Genomic DNA, 20,916 nt, shown 5'->3' on the forward strand with positions numbered 1-20,916 from the left:
CTGCATGAAATCTCCTCCGGCCGTTTCTCCGTAACTTTTGATTAATTGTTTCAGGTGAAGGTTTCCAAGGTATTCGTGCCCGAAATCGTTGCAGAATTGGCAACCGAGGCTAAGGAGGAAGAAGCGCCTGGAGAAGAGTCCGATACTCGGATTGAAAATAGCGAGGGTTCAATCCTGGATGTCGCAGGAAAGGGTGAAGGAGTCGCTGAAGTGGTCCAGGAGAACCCTTCGGGAAAGAACGATACCGGAATAGACGTAGTCGAAGGCGGAGAGGTTCAACCAGAGCCTGTAGTGACTATTAACGAGACAGAACCTAAAAAGAAGGTTAGACCAAAACTGGATGGGCGTAAAGTGAGGGAGAGGGAAAGGGAGCGGGAGGGTTGGGTGATGAAGGCTTGGAACAAGAATAATAGAATCGGTTCGATAGAGCAGGATTTACCCGGGAATAGAATATGTTTAAACAGGCTAGTCTTGTACCAGGAGCTTTGCGTTTAAGGGGCGAAGTCGTAAATTGTAACGGAAAGAAGAAGTAACAAGATTCAGTCAGTCAGTCAGTCAGTCAGTCAGTCGGTCGATCAAGCAATAAAAATAATTCTCGTTGTAGCGATCACTCGGAAAAAGAGAATATCAAAAGGAAAAGAAAAGAATACGGACAAGCCCAAAAATGGACGAATTCGTCATTTTGGTTTAAGGACGATTCTGTGTTTAGCGAAAAAAGTTCCCGGATTATTGCACGACTCAGTTTCGTGCGCGAATTATTCAGGTACGTGTCAGAGCTGCGCGCACCTGAAACTCCGTAACGAAAACGAGACACGCAAGGAGGAAAGTGCGAAGAGAGAGCTTGAAGCGTCCCAGAATTTTTTCCGAGTTTAAAATACGTGAAAGAAACTAGCAGTTCGAATAATGCGGAACGAAGAGTTGGGAGGGACGCATGCATTCCCGTTTACGATCGAAGACGGTGCAGCCTGTAAACATACTTCATTTCTCACCGTGATATTCATCCCGCATGTATAAAGTGCTGCAGAGTGAAGTGGGAAGAGGAGGTCATAAGTATCACTACACCCGTGAATTTAACGACCGAGAAGAAGAAAAAGAAGAAGTGGACAACCATGATGTGTATAAAGTACAATAAACACGGGAATGCGAGGAATACAAAATGATACAGCTGGATTACGGTGACTGTTGCCAGTCAAAAAAAGTCAAAGTTGGATCAGCATAGCAGAGATTTCTCCAGTCAGGAGTCTCGCGATGCATAAATGCGAAGTGCAGTCTGCCCGCAGTCGAAATGATCGAAATACGCAGAGTCGAATCAGATCGAGAGAGAGAAAGACAATGAGAGATAAAAAAAAAAAAAGAAAAAGGGAGAGAGAGAGAGAAAGAGATTAAATGCAAAAATATTATCAAAGGAATTGATTCTATTCTAACTGGCCGAAGGTCAGTTGATCATAAAATTTCTCTCGCTATAATATCATCGCCAAATTGCGCCTACTAAGCATTACATCTATAATATTATCGCAATTGGAACGAAAATGATAACAACAACGTAATAAAATTGAGTAATACAAATAACCGGACGCTCATTTGACGCACAGTATTCTAAATACATGCATATTCGCATCATGCAGCGGATAATTTGGTGCTTTTGTGAGTTTCCCTTTACACGGCTCTTGTCTGCATTATTCGACCCCTGTTCAACGCCTAATTGAACGTATCCTTGGGTGTAGAATTCTGTTTTCGGTATATTTACTTACTTTAGAAAAGTAGATCCTCGATTCTTTTGATTTTACGGTGCTTATGTGACGACATTGTGCTTACGGTTTTGGGGTTTTACAGATACCAGGGTGGAGCGAAGACATTTTTTTTTTCAATCTAAATTCAGTCGCAATGTCTCTGACCAGTTGGCTTTTGAAGCTTTAAAGCCGCTGTCTTTTCGAATGACGTCTCAACCTCCAGGGAATTTTTCTATTGGAAATCCTGAAAAATCACCAAGTCCAGAAATTTGCAATATTCTTTTCGAGTATTGAACATCAACTTTGATTTGTGTCGTGACTCCAGCTGGATATAAAAAAATTTTCTCGCTCCACCCTAACAAGATGTATTGACAATGAATCACGATCTCACTCTCTGCAGCCGTTGGAAGTATAATTCCACCGCCTATTCAATTAGTGATCTGTTTTCTGCCTCTTTATGCAATCACCTTTCAATCCCCCTTTGCAGTATACAATGCTAATACCGATGTCATTACGTTCATTGTTCCTGCAGGCTCTTGCCTCTAGGCATATTATTCAGCCAACGCGTTTTATCGCGCAGGTATAACAACCGAGATTAAATATTTCTTTTTATTTATTTACTTTTTTATATTACCGTTTTACTTTCAGCTTTAAAGCATAATTTCTTTTATACCACAGTACTTGATAATACAATCCCGCTTAACAATTAAGCTGTAGCGATAACAAACTGGGGAGACTTCTTGATAATGATAATAATTAATATAATCGGCCGCAATTTGAAGCTGGTGCACCAGCGCTCGTTGTTGCGGTCGAATAATTACTTGGTTTTATTTACAACATTACAGGGGATTTAATGCAATTTGCTACTAGCACCTATATACTTATGTACACGTTGTTATTATTACAGTATTATTGTCTTTCTTAAGTAGCATACTATCTACAATATTCTTCCTAATTTTCTTCTCGTGATTTTTATTCCTTCAAAATTCAGAGACCGATCACTTCTTCTAATTCAATACTGATATGGGATTTATTTCTATTTATAATCTTTCGTACTACAGCTTGTCTATACGTACAATGTATATGGAATTTGGGAAAAATGCAGCGTCGAGCTGTCATGACCGCAGTCTAGTGAGATTTTTGTTTTTTTACTTTTTTTCGTGGCTTAAATACTCGTCAACTCTGTCGACTACGGTCCTGGTAGCGAGTGGCGCAATGAAAATTCATGATCCCGTTATGAAATAAAAATGAACTTTATCCAATTCTGGCAGGTAATTTACTTCCGTTGGAGATGAGGCCAAGCCGGGCCTTCTCCGTGGTGTGTCAGTCGAATTTACGGCTTTCTCCCCGCGGAAGAGGACCTCGCGTTTTTCAACCTCGAGCTGTTCCTCCTGCGGATGTTGACGAGATGCTATTTTCGATCAGTTAATAAGGTAATTTTTCTCGATGGCAATTCTCCCGAAAAACGCTAACAAAATATCAAATTTACGGGTAACAGAGAACAAAGTTTAAACCAGGGTATTTTTTCAGGACAAATCCGCTGGCGCTACTTGGTGAGTCCAAGTGACGTACAGAGATGGTACGTCCATCGCCTCCTGATTTTTACTCACTTAACTCGCTCAATCGATCATTATAAGTTAGTCAACCCCGAACCTAGCTGTTAAAAATTTTCTTTTCGTTTTGTAGTAATTATCGTAAATAATTGCCCAGCTACTGGTCATGTTTATAGTTGAGCCACAGTAAAAGATGGGACCAGCTGATCCATGTCCATATCAATGTATAATAAACTGAAGTGCCTGTACGAACGCTTGGATGTACGAAAGCGTTCGTTAATTACTGTGAAATGTCGCATCGCTGTCAGCAATGGAATTTTCTGCACCGATGCAAGTGCAACTGTACGTGAAATCGAAATGGAACCCACCGTTATCATCATCGTAATAACCGCAGCGCGATAATCTATCTATCGCGGATAAACTGAATTGGCGTAAGAAACTGCGGTCAATAGCACTTGACAATTGATTTTCATCTCACGATAATTTTACTGAAGAAATTGTTGATAATTTTTGATTTCCTCTTACATCTCTCTGTTTTCATTATTCAGACACTCGAACGCGCCGAAAGAATCATATTATTAACGATGGACAATAATTTTTATTCGACGATTAAAAATATATAATCAACGTAGTAGGTAATGTAATACTTACATAAATATTTTTCGAAACGATACGAAAAAAAAAAAAATAAGTAAACGGTAATAAAAACCCTCGCGCAATGGACAAATCATAAAACCTTATAGTTATAGTTATACATTACATATTTATCACTTTTTACATTTTAACGTGTGTAATCTATTTTTTTGATTTGCCCGTTATTATGCGTACGAAGTGCGAACGAAAAATTATATAATTGGTTCTATCTTGCATGCATACAAACCGGGGTAGAGACGCCTAAAAAACGTATCTACCAAATTGGAACCGCAAGTTAAGAGTTTGTGCCCATGTGTAAAGTCTGTAACCTTGTATTAAGATGTTACGTAGAACTTAGGTAAAAAATGTCTAGTCGATTTTTTCTAAACTTTAAGTTTTTAATATTTTACCGCTATATATCGATATCTATATGGTTTCCAAAAGGCTATACAAATATACAGGTGGATCGGCTTGCAGAATTTGTTCAACTTGTTTGGTTGATAAATTCCATTGTAATCGCTACGATCATGCTTCCAACTTGTACTATACACTTTATTGCCTGCTGTATTTTCAGCGATTAATTATAAGCCCGTTGAATTCTAAACGTGTACAGAATAATTATAGTAATAATATACGTACACCGATATTAAAAATTACCTATTCTATAAGTATACATTATATATATACGAGATATATTTTTGAAGAAACACTTTATACTCGTCTTTCGTCGCTGACGAACTCTCGAAAAGACAAGGAAAAAAAAAATATTGTTTTTTCACTACGTTTGATACATTTACTATGTATATGATTATGTGTTACTGTATTAAAATATTTAAATCAATATCCAGGTAGTCTTCAATTCTCATAGTACCATACGACGCACTTGTTTCAATTGAGGAGAAGAATCGAGTCAACGTCATCCAAAAACGTAAGAGAATTTTCAATACACATTCAAGTATAATTATAAAACATTTATGAAAGTAAATATTCATACGTAATCTCGTGATCCTCGTTTGTTAGGAAATCTCATTTAATATTGCAAAAGATCGCAAATGATCAAAGTTTCGGCAGAATTCAAGACTTATATTTCACACGTGTACAAGTTTTGATGGGAAACGAATCTTTCGGATTCCACGCAAACTAAAATATGATTTCAATTCTCAAATTACGGTCTGAAGTCTGTGTTTTTGCAGAAGCGGCCTGGTTCCGGTCTAGCATTGACCCGTCGCAGTCCCGTAGATTCGTTACTTCCGCAGTTTGGCGCATCTCTTCCCTCGGGATTTGCACTGCCGGCGCTAGTCGATGGCTGCTCGCTTGGCCTAGGTAGAAACTGCCATATTATACTCAAACATTTTATCTTGGAAAAGAAACAAAATTGTCGTGAACCTGTAAACTTGGTATATTTCAAGTTAGAGACCACCATGTTTCATTGAAAAGTTATTAATTTCCGATCAAGTTTAATTGGGTCACCTGAAACCAGTCTGCAACAATCTGGGCGAAGGATCGACGTTCCGCTTTATGGACACCATCGCCCCCATGAGCAAGGATGGAACCGCGCACTCCATGAGATGGATACGCTCGGCCAGCTCTGTCTGACGTTGTTCCAGGGAAGCCTTGCGTTTCTCGTAGTGAGAAACCATGTGGGACCAGTAGCTTCTAGATTTCCTGGATATCGCAGCAGTGTCAAGAGACTCAGATGACCTGGTAGTCTCTGCGCCTGGCATTTTGTTCGATTAATGCACTGATTTTGTTTGCCAAATATCTGTTAAACCCAACGTCGTTGACAAGACGGCCGCGTCTGAAATATTTAGAGCTACGAAAAATTTTGACGTTCTGTAATCCGACGAATTAAAAACATTTGACAACGGACCAGCTGATAATTCATGGCACGTCTGAAATGTCCATTAAATGTCCCGAGAAATATGTATATACGTAATTGTCAAAGATGGCGTCGCGCGACGAGTTTCCGTTGGATCAAAAGCTTTCGAAAAAGTCTTAAAATTCTTGGTGTATAATTTATACAACTCGGAGAAACGGATTGAAGAAAACAGAAAAAAAAATTGATAAGTAAATTATTGAGATGAACTCTCTCCGAACTTTCGGTCTCGGTACCGCAGATCTCGGGCACGGTAACGTCAGCAATGAAAAGGGCGCTAGCCATTGGAAGGACATTGTGAATAAGTATGAGAAAAGAAATGCTTCGCTGGAACGGCGTCAGGCCCAGTTGTCCGAACGCCTCCGCGCCATGGAGTGTGCTCTGCCATCGATGCTGATGAACGCTATGGTCTCCATGCACTACGGGACCGAGCCACCAAGCTTGGACCTCAACAGCATCCTGTCCAAGTCAGGCGTCGGATCCAGCACACCAAACGCTGACTCGAACCAACCGATTTCTGAGGGCTATCAAGTAGAACTCGTTTACAAACGAGATGGGGAACCGCTCGACGCTTACGGGCAAGGTGAGAACTCAAAGGACCCGACGTCAACTTCGTTAAGGAGTTCTCGGTTCGCCACTGGCGATGACGCGCATTTGAATCGCAATACGACCAGCGATGAACAGGTGCCAAGCGATGATGGAGGGCTGTCAGTCTTGAGTTCCCGGGACTTGATCGCCCTCGGGCGAATCCAGGAGCTGGCTGAACAGGAACGTTTGCTGAAAAGGTACATCTGCGATCTTGAAAGCCGTGAACGAACCTTCTGCGAGACTTTGGAGAGGGCCAACAGGCTTCTTAACGACCCATTGGACTGCATGGACTGTCTGCCCATCTGTCCGGGCGCCGAAGCCAAGGAGCCGCTTTCGGACGATCCGGTAATACAGAGGCTGCAGAAACTCGAGTTTTACAACAAGAGAATGATAACGAGCATGCGGAGTCTCAGGCAGGAGAAGAACGTGCTGATTAAACAGACGGACATGTTGAAAACGCAGCTCAGATCCACCCAGGAAAAGCTCGGTGAGGTGCAGAAAGAGGTGCTTGGCAATTCGAAGGTCATTCCTGTTATGGGTGAACCTTCGTTCACCGCGGTGCACGGCACTTGCAGTTGTGCCTCTACCACAAACAAAGAGAATATTGTGGGAAAAAATGCAAGCCCAAAAACGCTGATGAACCTAGCCGAACAATTCGAGGATGTCTTGGAAAAAGCCAAGGTTTGTTCGTGAGAGTGGAAATTCGTTAGTCTGCAATTGCTTGACTTTCAATGTAGCACTTTGTGAAGTAATCGTCGATGAATATATAATTTCTCACAGAATCGAGGTTTGTGCAAATTGAGTGGCCCTATTAAGGAAACTGCAACGAAACTGAAGCAGCTAAGCAAATCTGAGGAGGGGTACAAGTGCATTTGCGACTGTCCCTGCGATCCCGCGACAAAAAAAGTTAGTTGACGAGTGTTTTCGCTAAAAGATTATAAGAATATAATGTCTCACCCTAGGCTTTCCGAAAGGCGCATTTCGCGTAGCTATTTTAATAATTGTTGTCTTTTCACAGCGCTACTGAAGCTCACCGAAAAGCCTGGGGTGAAAAACGAATATGCTGCAGAAATATATTTCCCTGAAATATCGTTTGACCTAATTTGAACGCAGGATGGATTCTGTCCCAAGTGCAAATGCGGACAATTTGACGCTGACAGGTTGGGGGAAACTGGCGACTGGTTTTGTAATAGCTGTGGCGGAGAGTGCGTCTGCGATCTCGTGAGTCTCGACGATGATTCTTCTGAAACGAATCAAGACAAGACGAGAAATTGCGAGTGTGGATGCAAAGACGATCAAATCGCTTGCGAATGCGGCTGTGGAATCGTGAACTCAAACGACGTCGCTGAAACAGGCGATATTTCAAAAACAGTGGTGCGTTGGTGACAAGTACCTGGATTTGTCGAATTTTCTACGAAACACTTTTAATCCTTCGTCAATTCCATCACGTCAAATCGATCAATTTTTGGCATTCACCAGGCTAGAAAATTGTCCGAAGATTTGGACGGAATAATTTGCAAAGATTGCGGAAATTGCAAGTGCGGTGATGACCACTCCAAGTGCCCGGATTGCATCGAGGCTTGCACCTGCTCCTGCACTACGAAAACGGTGAAAAATCGTTATACTTCTATTGCAGTTTATAACGTTTTCATTGAAGAGTTAGCTCCCGACTTTCTGCCAATTGAATTCGAGTGCTATGAGGTACTTCCCATTACTTGCCTCTAACGAGATATTGGTTTCTGTGATAACAGGTGCCTGAAACTTTACCAACTCGTAACGAAATTCAATCAGGCAGCAGAAAGAGAGAATTGCAAGACCCTGATACCTGTGGTCCTCGTTGCGCGTGCAGCGATTCCAATATCAAGAGTGCGGAGAACGATGTCGTCGACGAGCTCAGGAGAAGATTCGTGTTTCCATCAGGAAACAGAGGTGGGCGAAAACAAGTCGGTGTGGATTCCAACAACCAACATTAAAATAAACACCATATGACACTTGGTTCCTCAGGCAATTCTGACCTGCACCCATGTTTCGAATGCGAGCAGTCAGAACCTTGCGACGTTTGCTTTGCCGAAGAGCTGAAGAGATTAGACGAATCAAAAGTCACCGCGCGTTCCGTTCTTAAGCAGTCTTTCATACCCGCTTCGTCAATACCGTGCGAAGAATGCTTGAAATTCGGTACCCAACGAAGCAAAGGTGGTGGGAAGACGAGTCAAATGTGCAATCTGTGCCAAGTGCGGGAGATAGCAATCGTTGGTGCTGAGAAGATCTCAGAAATAATCGTTGAAGATGAAGGAAGCGGAGACCAGATCGTTTCAAAAAAAACTCACGACTCAAATTGTCCCTGCGGTTGCGACGCGACGGTGTCGACAAACCCAGATGTAATCGTGAATGATTTAAAACTTAATTTAAATTGCTTAGTGAATCACTTCATACTATCGTACATACTCATTGACAAGCCGTATTTTATACGTATCTTAGCAGTGCCTCTGCGGATGTGACGTAGATGCGAACGTTCATCGGACGATCAAAAAAGACAGTTGTCCCTGCGGGTGTGGCGAAACGACAGGCCAACACGACGCGTTGCAGGAACCTGGGTAAGAGGGTGGAATGCTTAAATAGCTGGAATCGCAAAGTAACGACACGAAATTTTTTTTTTTATATTTCTCAATCCCGACTATAGCTGTGACTGCGAGTGTGCCAAGGGTGGAGTGCACTGCGACTACTGTTGCTGCGTGGATTCCGTCGTGAAAATGTTGAACGATGATAAAATGAAGCGTGAAAAATCCCCGGAGACTTGTCCTTGCATCGAAGATAGTAACCGCGAAGCCGAGATGGAGCGTCTGGCCAAAACGCTTCAGCAGGAGGTCGACTCCATCGGCAGAAAAAACTACGTTCTCCAAAAGCTCGTCGCTCAGTGCGGCTGCTCCTCATCTCAAATTATCCAGGGCTCCTGTCCTACGGATGGTTGTCCCTACCACGACCCTGCGCCGTTAAGGCCAACCATTTCTGGTCTGCAGACAGCCGTCGAATTGCTCCGTGTGAAAAATCGCAGCAAGGATGGAATGATCGCGGCTCTGGCCGAGAATCTGAGAGGTATGGTAGACCCTGGGAAAATAATCGAGAACTTGACTACTTCAGTAGCCGCGGCAACCGAACAAGACTTTGACCAGTGCAGGCTGTACAATTATCTGAACAGCTCAGATTTCGTCCAGGTGAATTTGTTGAGGAGAAAGTGGAAGAAATTTTTCAACCCTCTCTGTCTTCACGTTTCTCATACTTCTGCGTTGACAGATTAACGGCGTACTGCCGAGCCGGGATAAAATTTTCCCTCGAGACCAAGAATCGGAAATTGCTGAAGCTAGGGACCCGGAAATAAATCAATCACGTCGTGGCGTTCCCCCGCCACGAGACTTCGCAGTCGTGAATAAGATCTGTGACGATTGTCTTCTAGTCACATGGAGACAACCGAATGATATTTCGTTCGTCAATGGTTACGAAATCCTCGTTAACGGGTAAAATTACCGCCACATTACGCTTACGATGATATCAGTTGACGATGGACGGTGGAGTTAGTCGGAAGTACCGTAATCTAATTGATCGCGAGATTGGAGATTGAGCCCTGACAATCTCTCCACGAATCTAAACCCATTGGATCTTCCTGTAGGTATTTGGCAAACCGCGTTAGGTCGCCCACGCGCACCGAAGCACTCTTGGTTTCTCTTGACACGTCACGCCCGGTATTGTTAACCCTGTACTCAGTTGGTCCCGGAGGATCCTGCTCCGAGCCCTTAAGGATTACCCACCCACACTGTCCCTGTATCAATAACCAACACGTCTTCGGATGATCACTGATCAGGTACTCGTTTGTTTTATTTTCTTCACAGGGATTGAAGCCTTTGCAATATTACTATTTTAATTTATGTTGCAAAAGTTACTGAAAGCTCAGAATTAAACGTAAAATTGTCTTGTGTATTTTCAAAAATTAATAACCAAATAAAATTGAGATTTCACATAATCTTTCGTATTCGTTTCGTTCGAGCCGCAGAGTACCATGGGAATAAGAAATTCGTCGGGCCGTTTCTTTTCTTGATAGTACAATTACGACGAGAGAAAGATCGGTATTATTTTAGCGATAAGTAAATTATTTAATTGATCAAATGAGAAAGTGCGTGTGTGTACAAAAATTGAGTACCATAAAGTATTCACAGTTATTGAGCTGGGCTTATGTGGTTCGATGATAACACTGATGGTTTATTTTGATATCGTGCTTATATTGTTGTAAGTGAGAATATTTCGTGAATTAAAATTAATTACTGATGCTTTATCGACACCTTGAAGAGTGAGCAAACTTTGGAATAATTATCAGGAATTATTGGTCCTTGGTATGTAGAAAAGTTTTCTTCGATCTACGATATCGTCGATAGTACTAAGATCCGGCCACACATCGGGTACCTTGAAATACACGCCAACAAGAGGAGGCTGAAAGTTCGGGGCAGTCAAAGCTCGTGGTAGCACGTTGTTATCTTCACTGGGAGTGTAATATATTTCCGTCGTTGTCCCGGTTTCGGTGGGATAGTAAGGATCGTCTTCCAGGACGTTGGGTACAAGCGGTTTCAAGGATGCCGTATAATCGCGTTGGGGAAATTCCGAGGTCAAGGGCGTTGTCGGGGTCGTCGTGGACGGTCGGCCAGGAGTCTGAGTGGACTTGGCACCCACTTTGTCCCAACGAGGATAATTGCTGTTTTGAAAGCTGAAGTGGGATTCCATGGTCCGCGTATATCCAAAGGGGAAACGTGACGTCGTCGACTCGATGCGTTGTTCTCTCGAGTTCATCGTGAGCTGATCTTCGCCTGACCGAACTCGAGGAGATGCTGGCTTGCTCTTTATCTGTTCGTCGAAGTAGGTACCGAATCGAGCTTGTATGGGCAGATTGGAGAACGTCTGCCGGTGGTCGCTCTGCCAGTTCTCGCTGACGTGGGACGTCTGGTAACCGAAGGGAAATTTATTATAAACTCCGAATTTTTCCCCTGAAAACCTTTCTGTGCTTGAAACTTGCTGTGTTCTCCGATCGTCCGCCCAGCTTGGAACCGTGTTCGAATTGTTAGACCGCTCGGGTGAATTTACTGTACCAAAATGGAACCGTCCAGTGTTGACCTCCTTACGGACCGTTGAGTTCTTCTCGGATGAAAAACCGCGGAAGAGATTGCCCGTCATCCATCGACTAGGTTGCGTCGTAGTCGAGGTGAATTCTGACGAGGTTGAAGGTTCGTGGGCCATTTTGCCGAGCCGAGCTCCCGCCTGGCAGTCAACGAGGTACGCGTGATCGCAGATCAGAGCCTCTTGCCGGAAGGCGGTCATCTCGGGACAGAGATAAGAAAACTTGTTGCCCTGGTCATCGCAGTTGTAGTAAATCCTGCAGTTCGACGGTACGTCGGCGTAGTAACCAGTCGGGCGGCCGGCGCAGGTGAAGTTGGTATTAATTGGCTGCGCCGTCGTATTCTGCGGGCATTAAGATAAAGAAGACAATTTTCACATCCAAGTCCGTACTCACAATCGTACCGCATACTGTCAGAGGTCATTGCGGCAATTACGCTGCCTCATTACCTCCACGCATGAATAAGAAGCGGAGGCAGTCTCGGGTTGCGCAATTCTACATGCCTACGTAGCCACAAAAAGCTAAAAGTCACTGTATTTCATTTTGAAGGTCCTCTGCTTTGTCTACGCGACTACGGGCAGCCTCGAATGCAGCAGTCGCACTCAAGATGCAAAAATCGGTATGCAAGTCCGTGTTCTCTCCGGACAACAAAGTTGAAAATCGACCAACGTTTAGAGAAAAAAAGTCCATAAATAATATCGACCAAAAGTCTTACTCGTTCGAAGTAACTGGTGATAATTGGCTGCTGGATTTATTACAGTTTGAAGGAATTTATACCTATGTAATCATAAGTCATAATTACTTTAACTTGACGGACGTACTTAAGATCGGTACAATAAAAATATGCGTAAAACCAATCGTGCGTTTTTAAAATAACTTCAAACAGCGAGTTTAATAACTGTTGATGTTTATAAAACGACACAGTAAACTTTGGATAACTCTAATTTAGAAAAAAAATAACAGGAGTAAGATAGTAACTCACGAAAAATTTTTGGAGCTCTGCAGCGGTCAGGGTGATTACGACAAACAGAGTAAAAACGTCTCCCGCCATGTTGTGGAAAAGCTTGAATCGGCCGCGAGCGATTCGATTCAGAGCCGAGTATCCACTTGGACCGTAATACCGGCGAACGTACGGCCAGGCAATCTCGATGGTAACTACCAATTACATTGTCTATGGATCGTAGGATCATCCGCTGGAAGGCCTTTGCCTGGCTTGCCGAGATGCGCCGGGAGTGAAAGTAAGAGCGATATACATATACAACATATCGTAGGATGAAGGAGTCAACGCCGGGCACCACCTACTTTACTTTTGTCAGGATTTCACACTTGTCTCGCGCCTTCGGATCCGGGACCAAAACGTTTTTATGCAACAGACGAAAGGGCGTTACAGCGGAGCAGTTTTACAATTAATCTTGAAATCAACGCAGTTACGGCGCGCTTCCGAATCAAGCACAGCAGAAAAAAATTCTATAAGATATAGATTTATTTCACCTTTCCGGTACAACGCAAGGTCGGCATGCCCAAGTTTACGTGCCGTGACACTGGTACCTGTACATTCCAATGTGTCTGTACCCGTGATTTTGTGATTCTTTATTTTCTATCATCCTATTGCACTATTACGATATCGAGAGAATTCTGTATTAGAACGGGAGTAACACTATATTTTCAAGGCATGATGGATCGGACACGGAAATATGAAACAAAATTTACGCATCGAGTTACGTAAAAGCTTACATGTGTACGTATGTTTATCCTTGACATTATAAAATACTTGAGCATGATTGGCAATCAGTAAAAGTCACTGTATCTGTAAGATTCCTTGAGTCATTCTAGCATTGTGTTTGTTTTGAGCTCTATAATGTAACAACGCAGGCCACTGCACGCAGGCAGATGTATATTTGCGTCATACGTTCGCAGATTACGCATTGTTTATAGAAAAGCAAAATATTTGGGAATAAAATCGCATATACAATTCAATCGCAGGCTACCGAAAAGGGAGGGATACGTCAATTTTTTTCCCAAATATATTGGGGCCGAGTTCGCGTAATTGCGATGTATTCTGCATTTTCTTATATACATTTTTGGTTCAATCACTCTGACGCATCGTTCCTCAAGGTCATGGCCGAGTAGTTAATTACTCCTGGAGCAATATTAAAAAAATAAATAATCGATGTAAAATTGAAATGTCAAGAATGCCTAGCCTCTTGTCACTAAAGGACACTTGGTCGAATTACCATACAACTAAAACAATGTGTATATCTTCTCAAATCAAGTAGGTACCTTGATCCCAATCAAATTAATCACACTCCATATATTCTAAATGAAATCGGTTCTGGAAAAAGTGATATTTACAAATGTCTTTGAATAATTACTTGAACGCGAATTCTAAAGTTAGGATAGTACAGTAAATCCTCAATTATCCGAACCATGACTTGATTTATGCTTAATTATCCGGACGTTGACTAAAAAAATATATTTTTAGCGTGAAATATACAACGTTGGTCGCTAAAAAATGTGTAGCAGCCGTTCGTTAATTGACAATGGACGACTATGTAAAACCAAAGTAATAAAATAAGCGTTTGGTGTTTGAAAAAGGTTCTATATACGTACTTAGATGTTTAATGCAGACTGCTTGACGATTGAAATTTGTGTTGTATTTATCCCTTAAGATAAAAATATCTTTTCGGGTATCCGAACGTTCAATTATACGAACTAGGCTCATTGTCAGTCCTAATTAATTCGGACAACCGAGGTTCCACTGTGGCTGTCGAACAAAGTACTATTTTTAGGCATTTTTTGGCATTTTTTGGCGAGCCATTGGTACAGGTACCAAAACTTACCAAAGTATAGTTTACGTGACACACAATATCGTTCCGGTACACCTTGGTTCTTATACCAGTGGATCGGCAAAAAATGCCTTTTATTACGGATTTGAAACTAATCAATGTTGCTATCGTTCTGCAATAATCCGTCCTCTTCCTACGTGGATGATGTCAATATTTTCCGACCTTCGTAAGGTATATATTAATCCGATAGATGTAATTTGTTACTTTTGGTTTTAATTTAATTGCTTCAGGGGGTTTCCCACTTTAGCTGCTCACAGCGTTCCACACATACAGGGCGTGTTCGGAAATTGACTGAAAGTTCTGTCAGTACTGAAAACGGTATAGTCCAAGTGACCTATACTGTAGATTTTCATTACTGACAGTACGGTCAGTCGATTACCGAACACGCCCACAGTTGGTGGAAATCGGAAATCATCGTTGAGCATTTTCGAATTTTTCGTAATTTCAAAATTATCGAAGTTTGTCAGTAGAGACATCTCCGTTAGAGAGGAACAGACGGAAATGTCTGTCGCCCCAGTGAGTTCGTCATTGCCCTGAGTTTTGCCTAACGTTACGTACATACGGTCCATACCTACGTGTGTGAGGGCCGGCGTTGTTACTTGTGGGGTACAACGCATCAGCGAATCGGTAGCTGAGTAACCAGTCTTTGATTTAATTAATATAAAATCTCTGAAAAATGAACGTAGTGCCCGGAACAGCGTCCCTCCTCGAAGAACTAGACAGTACGTTTGATGTAATTAGTTGGAAACTGTTAGTTCTAGCGATTTATCGAAGTTGAGGTTATGTTTACACTTAACCATCAATGTAAATATTTTGATTAACAATTACGCCAGTAACACCAGATAAATTAATCACGCCCGAACTGTTCGTTTAGAAAAGCTAATGGTTCTGTTAAGAGATGGTAGAACACTTATCGGATATCTCAGAAGTGTTGATCAATTTGCCAACCTGGTCCTTCATCGAACTATCGAAAGAATTCACGTCGGCAAAGAATATGGAGATATTCCTCGGGGCGTTTTCATCGTCCGAGGCGAGAATGTTGTTCTTTTGGGTGAAATAGTAAGCACTCAATTTTTTTATGCTCAGCAAATCAATATTTTTAGTCTTCCAGCTCTATACGCTGGCGCCAAAGTCCTGCACTATAAACTTACTGAATTTCACCTCAGGATGGGGACAAGGAAAAGGATCTGCCACTATCTCAGGTGCCCGTAGATGATATATTAGATGCTCAAAGACGAGAGCAAGAATTGAAGCAAGATCAAGAACAACTGATGAGCAAAGCTCTGAAAGAACGAGGCCTCTCCTACATTCCGGATTTGGGGCATGATGACATGTTCTGACCCACATCTATTCCTACAACAAGTTCATTTTCGTCATCCTCGTCATCACATAAGTCTGACTGAATATTCAGAGAGTTGTTCAATTCTGTGAAAGCAAAGGGAAATAGGTGAAAGAAAAACAACAGACAATTGTTATACATAAGGCGTGCGCTATAATATGAAAATATATTATTGATACACAGATCTGCCGGTACGAATGAATCTCGAAAAATCTGTTATTCTACCTCTTTTTTTTTATACAAATAGTTATAATGAACTGTCACGAATTTCGTTCTTGGCTCATTCAGAATGAAGAATATTTTTAAATATTTAAACCCACAACATTCATCATCGTCATTTACAACTAATATGATAAAAACTTAGCATATGATTGAAGTCTAGTACAAATATCACGTAGCAAACTATTTGCTATACATTATACAAAAATTTCGCACAGAATTCGTATTCGATATCAAACTAATACGATTTAATTGTTTATAGACAGCTCAAAATTACGTAAATAATAATAAAAACTGCTTAATAATTTAAACAAATGAAAAAAACACATTAGGTAAAACTATAACAGTGTTCAACGCAATTTTTACTACACAATGAAGTGTCGTAAAAAGTAGGTTTGAACATTAGAATTCAATGTATATACTATAATTCCACTTTAAAAAGAAGTCTCTTGTAATGTTTCCTTCGCTTTTAGTGGTTTCAGTGTAGATTCACTCAATTGTTTGTTCCATAGAGTTTGAAACTTCAATTCATTTGTAACCTTTTTGTCAGTGACAGATTTTTTAGAATCGTCACGCTGGAGATTCGTTCCCCTTTTTCTTGGTGATTGGTTAATAACCTCATCAATTTTCTCTGGAGAGTTACTGACACTGTTGGTACTACCAGAAACTATGCCAGATGTATCGGAACTAGGTTGATTTCCATCCAAGCAATGCAGAAGACTATCGGATAGTCTATCTTCGTTAAGAATATTTAAATCTGACTCAGATTGGTCAAAATCGTCAGTACGAGACGTGAAACTTAAGTCAACAGGACTCGCAGTTAGTACGCTTCGTGATAATAGATATTCTCGAAATGTACTTGTTATGGAAACGCTACTTGCCTCAATTATTTCGTTACAATATTCGTCTTCTATTGAGGTCACAAAATTTCTATCCTCATTTAAATTTCCGAAGTTTTCTTTGGTCTCGGTATTACCTTGATTGTCAGTTAGTACCAACTCACCACTCATACTGTCTATCTTTTGACACTCTTCCAAAATGGATGTACAACTTTTTTTCTGTGTAAGATCCAAGTTTGATCTTTGAATGTTCGAACCAGAACTGCATGGCGTGCATCCGTTATTTAATGTTGCAAGATTGCATAAGTTTGACCCAGAGATCATCATCACTGGTTTTCTTGAACGTGGAGTCATCATAGTTTCCTGTCAGAAGTTTCAATTAATTTCGATAAAATTTTCATGACTTCTTCATTTTTACGTTTTGAGATTACCTTTTTATATCGAGTAGTAGCGGACATGCGGTTTAACCAAATGCAAACAATGAGCACATAAATAGAAAATAGACACGTAAAAATGACGGGATGAAGAGTGAAAACAGAAAGTGCAGAATACATGCATACCTGCATAGCTTTACTCATCTTCGTCGTGCTTTGAGTAATTGGGCTCATGCTTTTGTCGTGGTATGCAATGGGCGTCAATGTGCATTCATTAGCTGTAGCAGCAGCAGTAGCAGCAGCTAAACTTTTTCGTAATAAATTCTTAGCTGGTGTCGATGTACGTGCCGTATATGTGTTGCAGAATCTACTCAATACTGTTGAAGCTGCATAGCTTGATGTTTCAGAGACTGAAGTTTCTGTCTTTTGTGGAGAAATTTCAGATTGTATATCAGGCATAGATTTCCTGGGAGGAAAAACCACTTCTATGTTGGGTCTTCTTCTTACAGGAAATATCGGGTCTGAATTTTGCCTCACGAATTCGCTATCATTCATATTAGAGGCAGCCTCTGTCGAATAACTCTCAGGTTCACTTAATTGGCGTGAAAATCGTAGATTTTTTGAGGTATTAATATCTCGCAAGTTGGAAGCTTTGCTTTGCAATTTTACTGGACAGCTATTCTTGTCTGATTCACGTTGACTGAAACTTTCCTTGACCCTTTCTGATGATTTATTTATTGCAGCGTTTTCAAATTTTTTGACGCTTTTCTCTGCGCTGATATTTATAAAATTCGCAAGCAGCATTTTCTTCTTTGACTTGCAATGCCCCAGATTAGACGTGTTCAAGCTCCCTGTGCTGCTGCTTATATGCTTTACATGCAGTAGATTATCTGCTTCCAATGGCTCGTAGATATCCGGGCTCAGTTCATCATCTGATTTACTGAAGAGCGTTTTTGGCGGAAGCAATGATTTTTCCAAGCTCTGCTCAATGCATGCAAATAAGAGGATTTTAGTATCGTCGTTGCATTCACTTGCAGAGGTTGTTAGTACAAATAGCCATTAGCACAAGACATGTAAATTTGAAAAGAACATTGATACTGACAGCATTTGTGTGGTAAAAGCACATAAGACAATTTGTATTACTTACCGACGACAATATATTCTCCTCGCTACTAGATCTAGTGATATTGCTACAACCAATGTTGATGTCTACTGGTTTTTTATGGCCTAGTATTTTCTTTTGGAAAATATGCTTCTTTATTGAATCTCCTAGGCTTTTGGTTCTCAAATTCTTCACCTGCCTAGGTGTCCCCTGTCCGTTTTCTTTATTGAATTGTTTAACCAACCTGCGTTTTTTCGCAGATTCTGGCATGGCCTGAATATGAGCGTACAACTGCGCTAATGCTGCCTGTGTGTCTTGTGTGGAGTTTGCTTTGGCTGTTAATTTATGATCGACAAAACTAAACACTGTGTGAGCTGTACCAGTTGCATCTGATATTGATTCATTTAGCTGTGAATGGAAAGAGTGGTATGAGACTTGAGAAATTCCGTTTCAAATAATAAAAAAAAATCAAAAACATTAAAAAGAAGCTCACATCATTTTTTGTAGGACTCAGAAGTTTCCTTTCCTGTTCAACCCAGTAAGCTCTAATATCAGTGGCTAGTTTTGGAGGAATGTCAAACATTTCAATGCCTTTTGTAATCATGAAGGCAACTAGTCCTGACAAAGTCTGTGAATTTATGTGCAGAGCTTCGGGTGATAGTTTCCTTGGACACAGCAAGTGCGGGGTGAATAATGTTGCAAGGCTATCACAATTCATTTTGTTGCTGTGTTCAAAGCTCGCAGTCTTGTTTAGCAACCTTAGAACATATCTAAGCAGAATCCGATTTTCAGATGGTAATAAAAGCAAAAGTAGCTGTAACGATCTAAGGAGTCTGCATTCGTTTGCTTTCATATCACCACACCATAGCTCTGTTGAAAAAAATCAAGGTTAATGAATGACTAAGTTTTATAAAGTCTGTTGGGATCATGTAATGGGTATGAGATTCACCAGCTATTTGACAGTGAGCGGGATAGTGCAAGTCTGTTAACAGTGGCTCTGGTAATTCAGCTAAGAAACTTTTTAAAACGGAAGCACAGTCATGAACACTAAATTGGCCATCTTCAAAGTTTAATCGGATTCCCTGATATAGTGCATTCTTCAGGTCTTGTTGCCTGGTGAGCTTTCCTGTTCGTCGAAAAATCCCTTCTTGTACGATGCCTAGATTAAAACATAGGTAACGTTTATTAAGGGTATATAGTTGTATTGTGTGTATAATTGCTGATTCAAACTTACTTTGTTCAGTTGACAGATATTCAATCAGCTGTTTGACTTGAGTTATACCCTCATGTGACAAAGGAGCACCCTCTATCACTTCCTTCTGTAGATTGATGGTTGACTTAGGCTTTTTTGAGAAACTTATCAGGCTCCATTTTTTGAGCTTGACTTTTTCCGCTACACAATCGCTACTGGAACAAGATAATATAATTTCAACTGGTGCTTTATGATTAATGAATTATGATTAAAAATATGGATACATTTTTCATAAGGTTTAATAGATTGCACCACAGAGCTTTTCCTCCATCACCAATATCAAGCCAGCACAGCAATCAGTCACAACTAAAAATACAAACCACAAACAGTACGTCAGACAGCATCTCGTGCTTGATACCGAGGTTGAGACTAGATTTTCGGCTTCTCGCCATACACTACCCAACGCATGCAGAACGCATTGACACGAAGGAGAACAGTTCTTGGACATACTCGCATCCCAACTAAATGCTCATTGACACAACCATGTAGGGATACAAATTAGGATGACAATATCAGACGATGAAAAATGCAAAGATCTGTTGGTGGTATGGTAATTCGAAAGTATATGTAAAAACAGGACTGTACAATACGCAAATTAGATAAATTCTGCGAGCTAACGTCGAAACGTTTGGCTTGACAGTTAACCGATTGCAGTAGAGAATAACTCACTCTTCAGTGTTGAGGTCCAATTCAAAGGACAGGTGCATCCTGACGAGGGTGTGAAATTGTTCAGAATTAACTTTTCGCATTCTGTAAGCCAACTTTCCGTCGACCCCTTCGTTAAAGTCTTCCATTTTCGTTATTGAAAATTTCGATTAACGTTAAAAATCCTCAACGCGCTGACATGTTTTTCAACCGACGATTCAAATATTACGAGGGCAAACAAACACACACCTACGCGTTCTTGGTCAATGGCGGTTATGTTCAATCGAACTACATGCACGTATTCGGTACTTCGTTATGTTCGTAAAATTGACATGATGCGTGGATTTTTTATGGCCAAGCCGCGAGCAAAGGGGATGGATGAGAACATCGCCGGTATTTTTTTCCTGGTTATTACAAATTCCCTGTATATTAAAGATATTTGTCACCGACGCCGCACCACTGCACTATGGATACCATTTCGGTTTACAGTTTCCACGGTAATGGCGAGTCAGGTGACACTATGCCAAGCCATCTGATTAGTCCACGCGGTAGTACTCGAAAGGTGGCGTGCGCATCGTTTACGTGGGAATGGAGTGAACCTAGCGTGAAACGGGATATTTTGGCACTTCGTCGTCGAGTGGCAAAACGGCGTCGTTTGAACTGTTCTAATGCTCCATACCTAATACCATATACCGTTGACTGATGATATATAGGTATATGCTCAGTACGCCTCAGTCAACGCATATACGATTGTATTCTGAAAGC

General features: G+C 41.2%; 6 protein-coding genes across 11 annotated transcripts in view; 3 read left to right on the forward strand and 3 right to left on the reverse strand.

Annotated features, from left to right (window-relative positions):
* LOC124185313 (janus kinase and microtubule-interacting protein 3) overlaps nucleotides 1-4,757 on the forward strand; it is a 52,784-nt gene extending 48,027 nt beyond the window's left edge. For 2 of the 3 annotated variants that reach the window (XR_006871364.1, XR_006871365.1), the window contains exons 11-13: nucleotides 55-324; nucleotides 3,002-3,163; nucleotides 3,261-4,757. Coding sequence is in view for 1 of the 3 variants with exons in the window: in XM_046575951.1 (XP_046431907.1) it covers nucleotides 55-324; nucleotides 3,002-3,025 (294 nt within the window). In the remaining 2 variants the exon portion in view is untranslated. Of the gene's footprint in view, nucleotides 1-54; nucleotides 325-3,001; nucleotides 3,165-3,260 lie in introns of those variants that run through there. The other variant, XM_046575951.1, reaches the window with a different exon arrangement.
* Nucleotides 4,758-4,806: 49 nt separating this feature from the next.
* LOC124185571 lies at nucleotides 4,807-5,640 on the reverse strand. The gene is made up of 2 exons (XM_046576449.1): nucleotides 5,387-5,640; nucleotides 4,807-5,235 (listed from the first exon to the last, which is right to left on the reverse strand). The coding sequence occupies exons 1-2, from the start codon at nucleotides 5,638-5,640 to the stop codon at nucleotides 5,082-5,084; spliced, it is 408 nt and encodes a 135-aa protein (XP_046432405.1). The 3' UTR covers nucleotides 4,807-5,081.
* Nucleotides 5,641-7,146: 1,506 nt separating this feature from the next.
* On the forward strand, nucleotides 7,147-10,584 carry LOC124185315. Its single transcript, XM_046575957.1, has 9 exons — nucleotides 7,147-7,286; nucleotides 7,494-7,754; nucleotides 7,860-7,988; nucleotides 8,132-8,309; nucleotides 8,385-8,758; nucleotides 8,859-8,974; nucleotides 9,061-9,592; nucleotides 9,672-9,892; nucleotides 10,045-10,584. The coding sequence occupies exons 5-9, from the start codon at nucleotides 8,594-8,596 to the stop codon at nucleotides 10,223-10,225; spliced, it is 1,215 nt and encodes a 404-aa protein (XP_046431913.1). The 5' UTR covers nucleotides 7,147-7,286; nucleotides 7,494-7,754; nucleotides 7,860-7,988; nucleotides 8,132-8,309; nucleotides 8,385-8,593; the 3' UTR covers nucleotides 10,226-10,584.
* A 13-nt stretch (nucleotides 10,585-10,597) lies between these two features.
* On the reverse strand, nucleotides 10,598-12,940 carry LOC124185316. Its single transcript, XM_046575958.1, has 2 exons — nucleotides 12,518-12,940; nucleotides 10,598-11,879 (listed from the first exon to the last, which is right to left on the reverse strand). Exons 1-2 carry the CDS (start codon nucleotides 12,584-12,586, stop codon nucleotides 10,743-10,745), a joined length of 1,206 nt encoding a protein of 401 aa, XP_046431914.1. The 5' UTR covers nucleotides 12,587-12,940; the 3' UTR covers nucleotides 10,598-10,742.
* Nucleotides 12,941-14,661: 1,721 nt separating this feature from the next.
* Nucleotides 14,662-15,904, forward strand: LOC124185317 (U6 snRNA-associated Sm-like protein LSm1). The gene is made up of 3 exons (XM_046575959.1): nucleotides 14,662-15,103; nucleotides 15,256-15,440; nucleotides 15,548-15,904. Exons 1-3 carry the CDS (start codon nucleotides 15,058-15,060, stop codon nucleotides 15,719-15,721), a joined length of 405 nt encoding a protein of 134 aa, XP_046431915.1. The 5' UTR covers nucleotides 14,662-15,057; the 3' UTR covers nucleotides 15,722-15,904.
* On the reverse strand, nucleotides 15,851-20,637 carry LOC124185314 (rho GTPase-activating protein 19). Of its 4 annotated transcripts, none has more exons than XM_046575955.1 (7): nucleotides 20,176-20,637; nucleotides 19,489-19,658; nucleotides 19,204-19,413; nucleotides 18,748-19,124; nucleotides 18,300-18,662; nucleotides 17,339-18,133; nucleotides 15,851-17,141 (listed from the first exon to the last, which is right to left on the reverse strand). In XM_046575955.1, the coding sequence occupies exons 1-7, from the start codon at nucleotides 20,298-20,300 to the stop codon at nucleotides 16,374-16,376; spliced, it is 2,808 nt and encodes a 935-aa protein (XP_046431911.1). In that variant the 5' UTR covers nucleotides 20,301-20,637; the 3' UTR covers nucleotides 15,851-16,373. The 4 variants fall into 4 exon arrangements, with proteins under 4 accessions (XP_046431911.1, XP_046431908.1, XP_046431910.1 ...); XM_046575952.1 differs by having other exon boundaries at nucleotides 19,489-19,661; XM_046575954.1 differs by lacking the exon at nucleotides 20,176-20,637 and adding an exon at nucleotides 19,827-19,969.
* Nucleotides 20,638-20,916: the final 279 nt, after the last annotated feature.

Source organism: Neodiprion fabricii, chromosome 6 (genome assembly GCF_021155785.1).
Source record: "Neodiprion fabricii isolate iyNeoFabr1 chromosome 6, iyNeoFabr1.1, whole genome shotgun sequence".
Taxonomy (NCBI): Eukaryota; Metazoa; Arthropoda; class Insecta; order Hymenoptera; family Diprionidae; genus Neodiprion; species Neodiprion fabricii.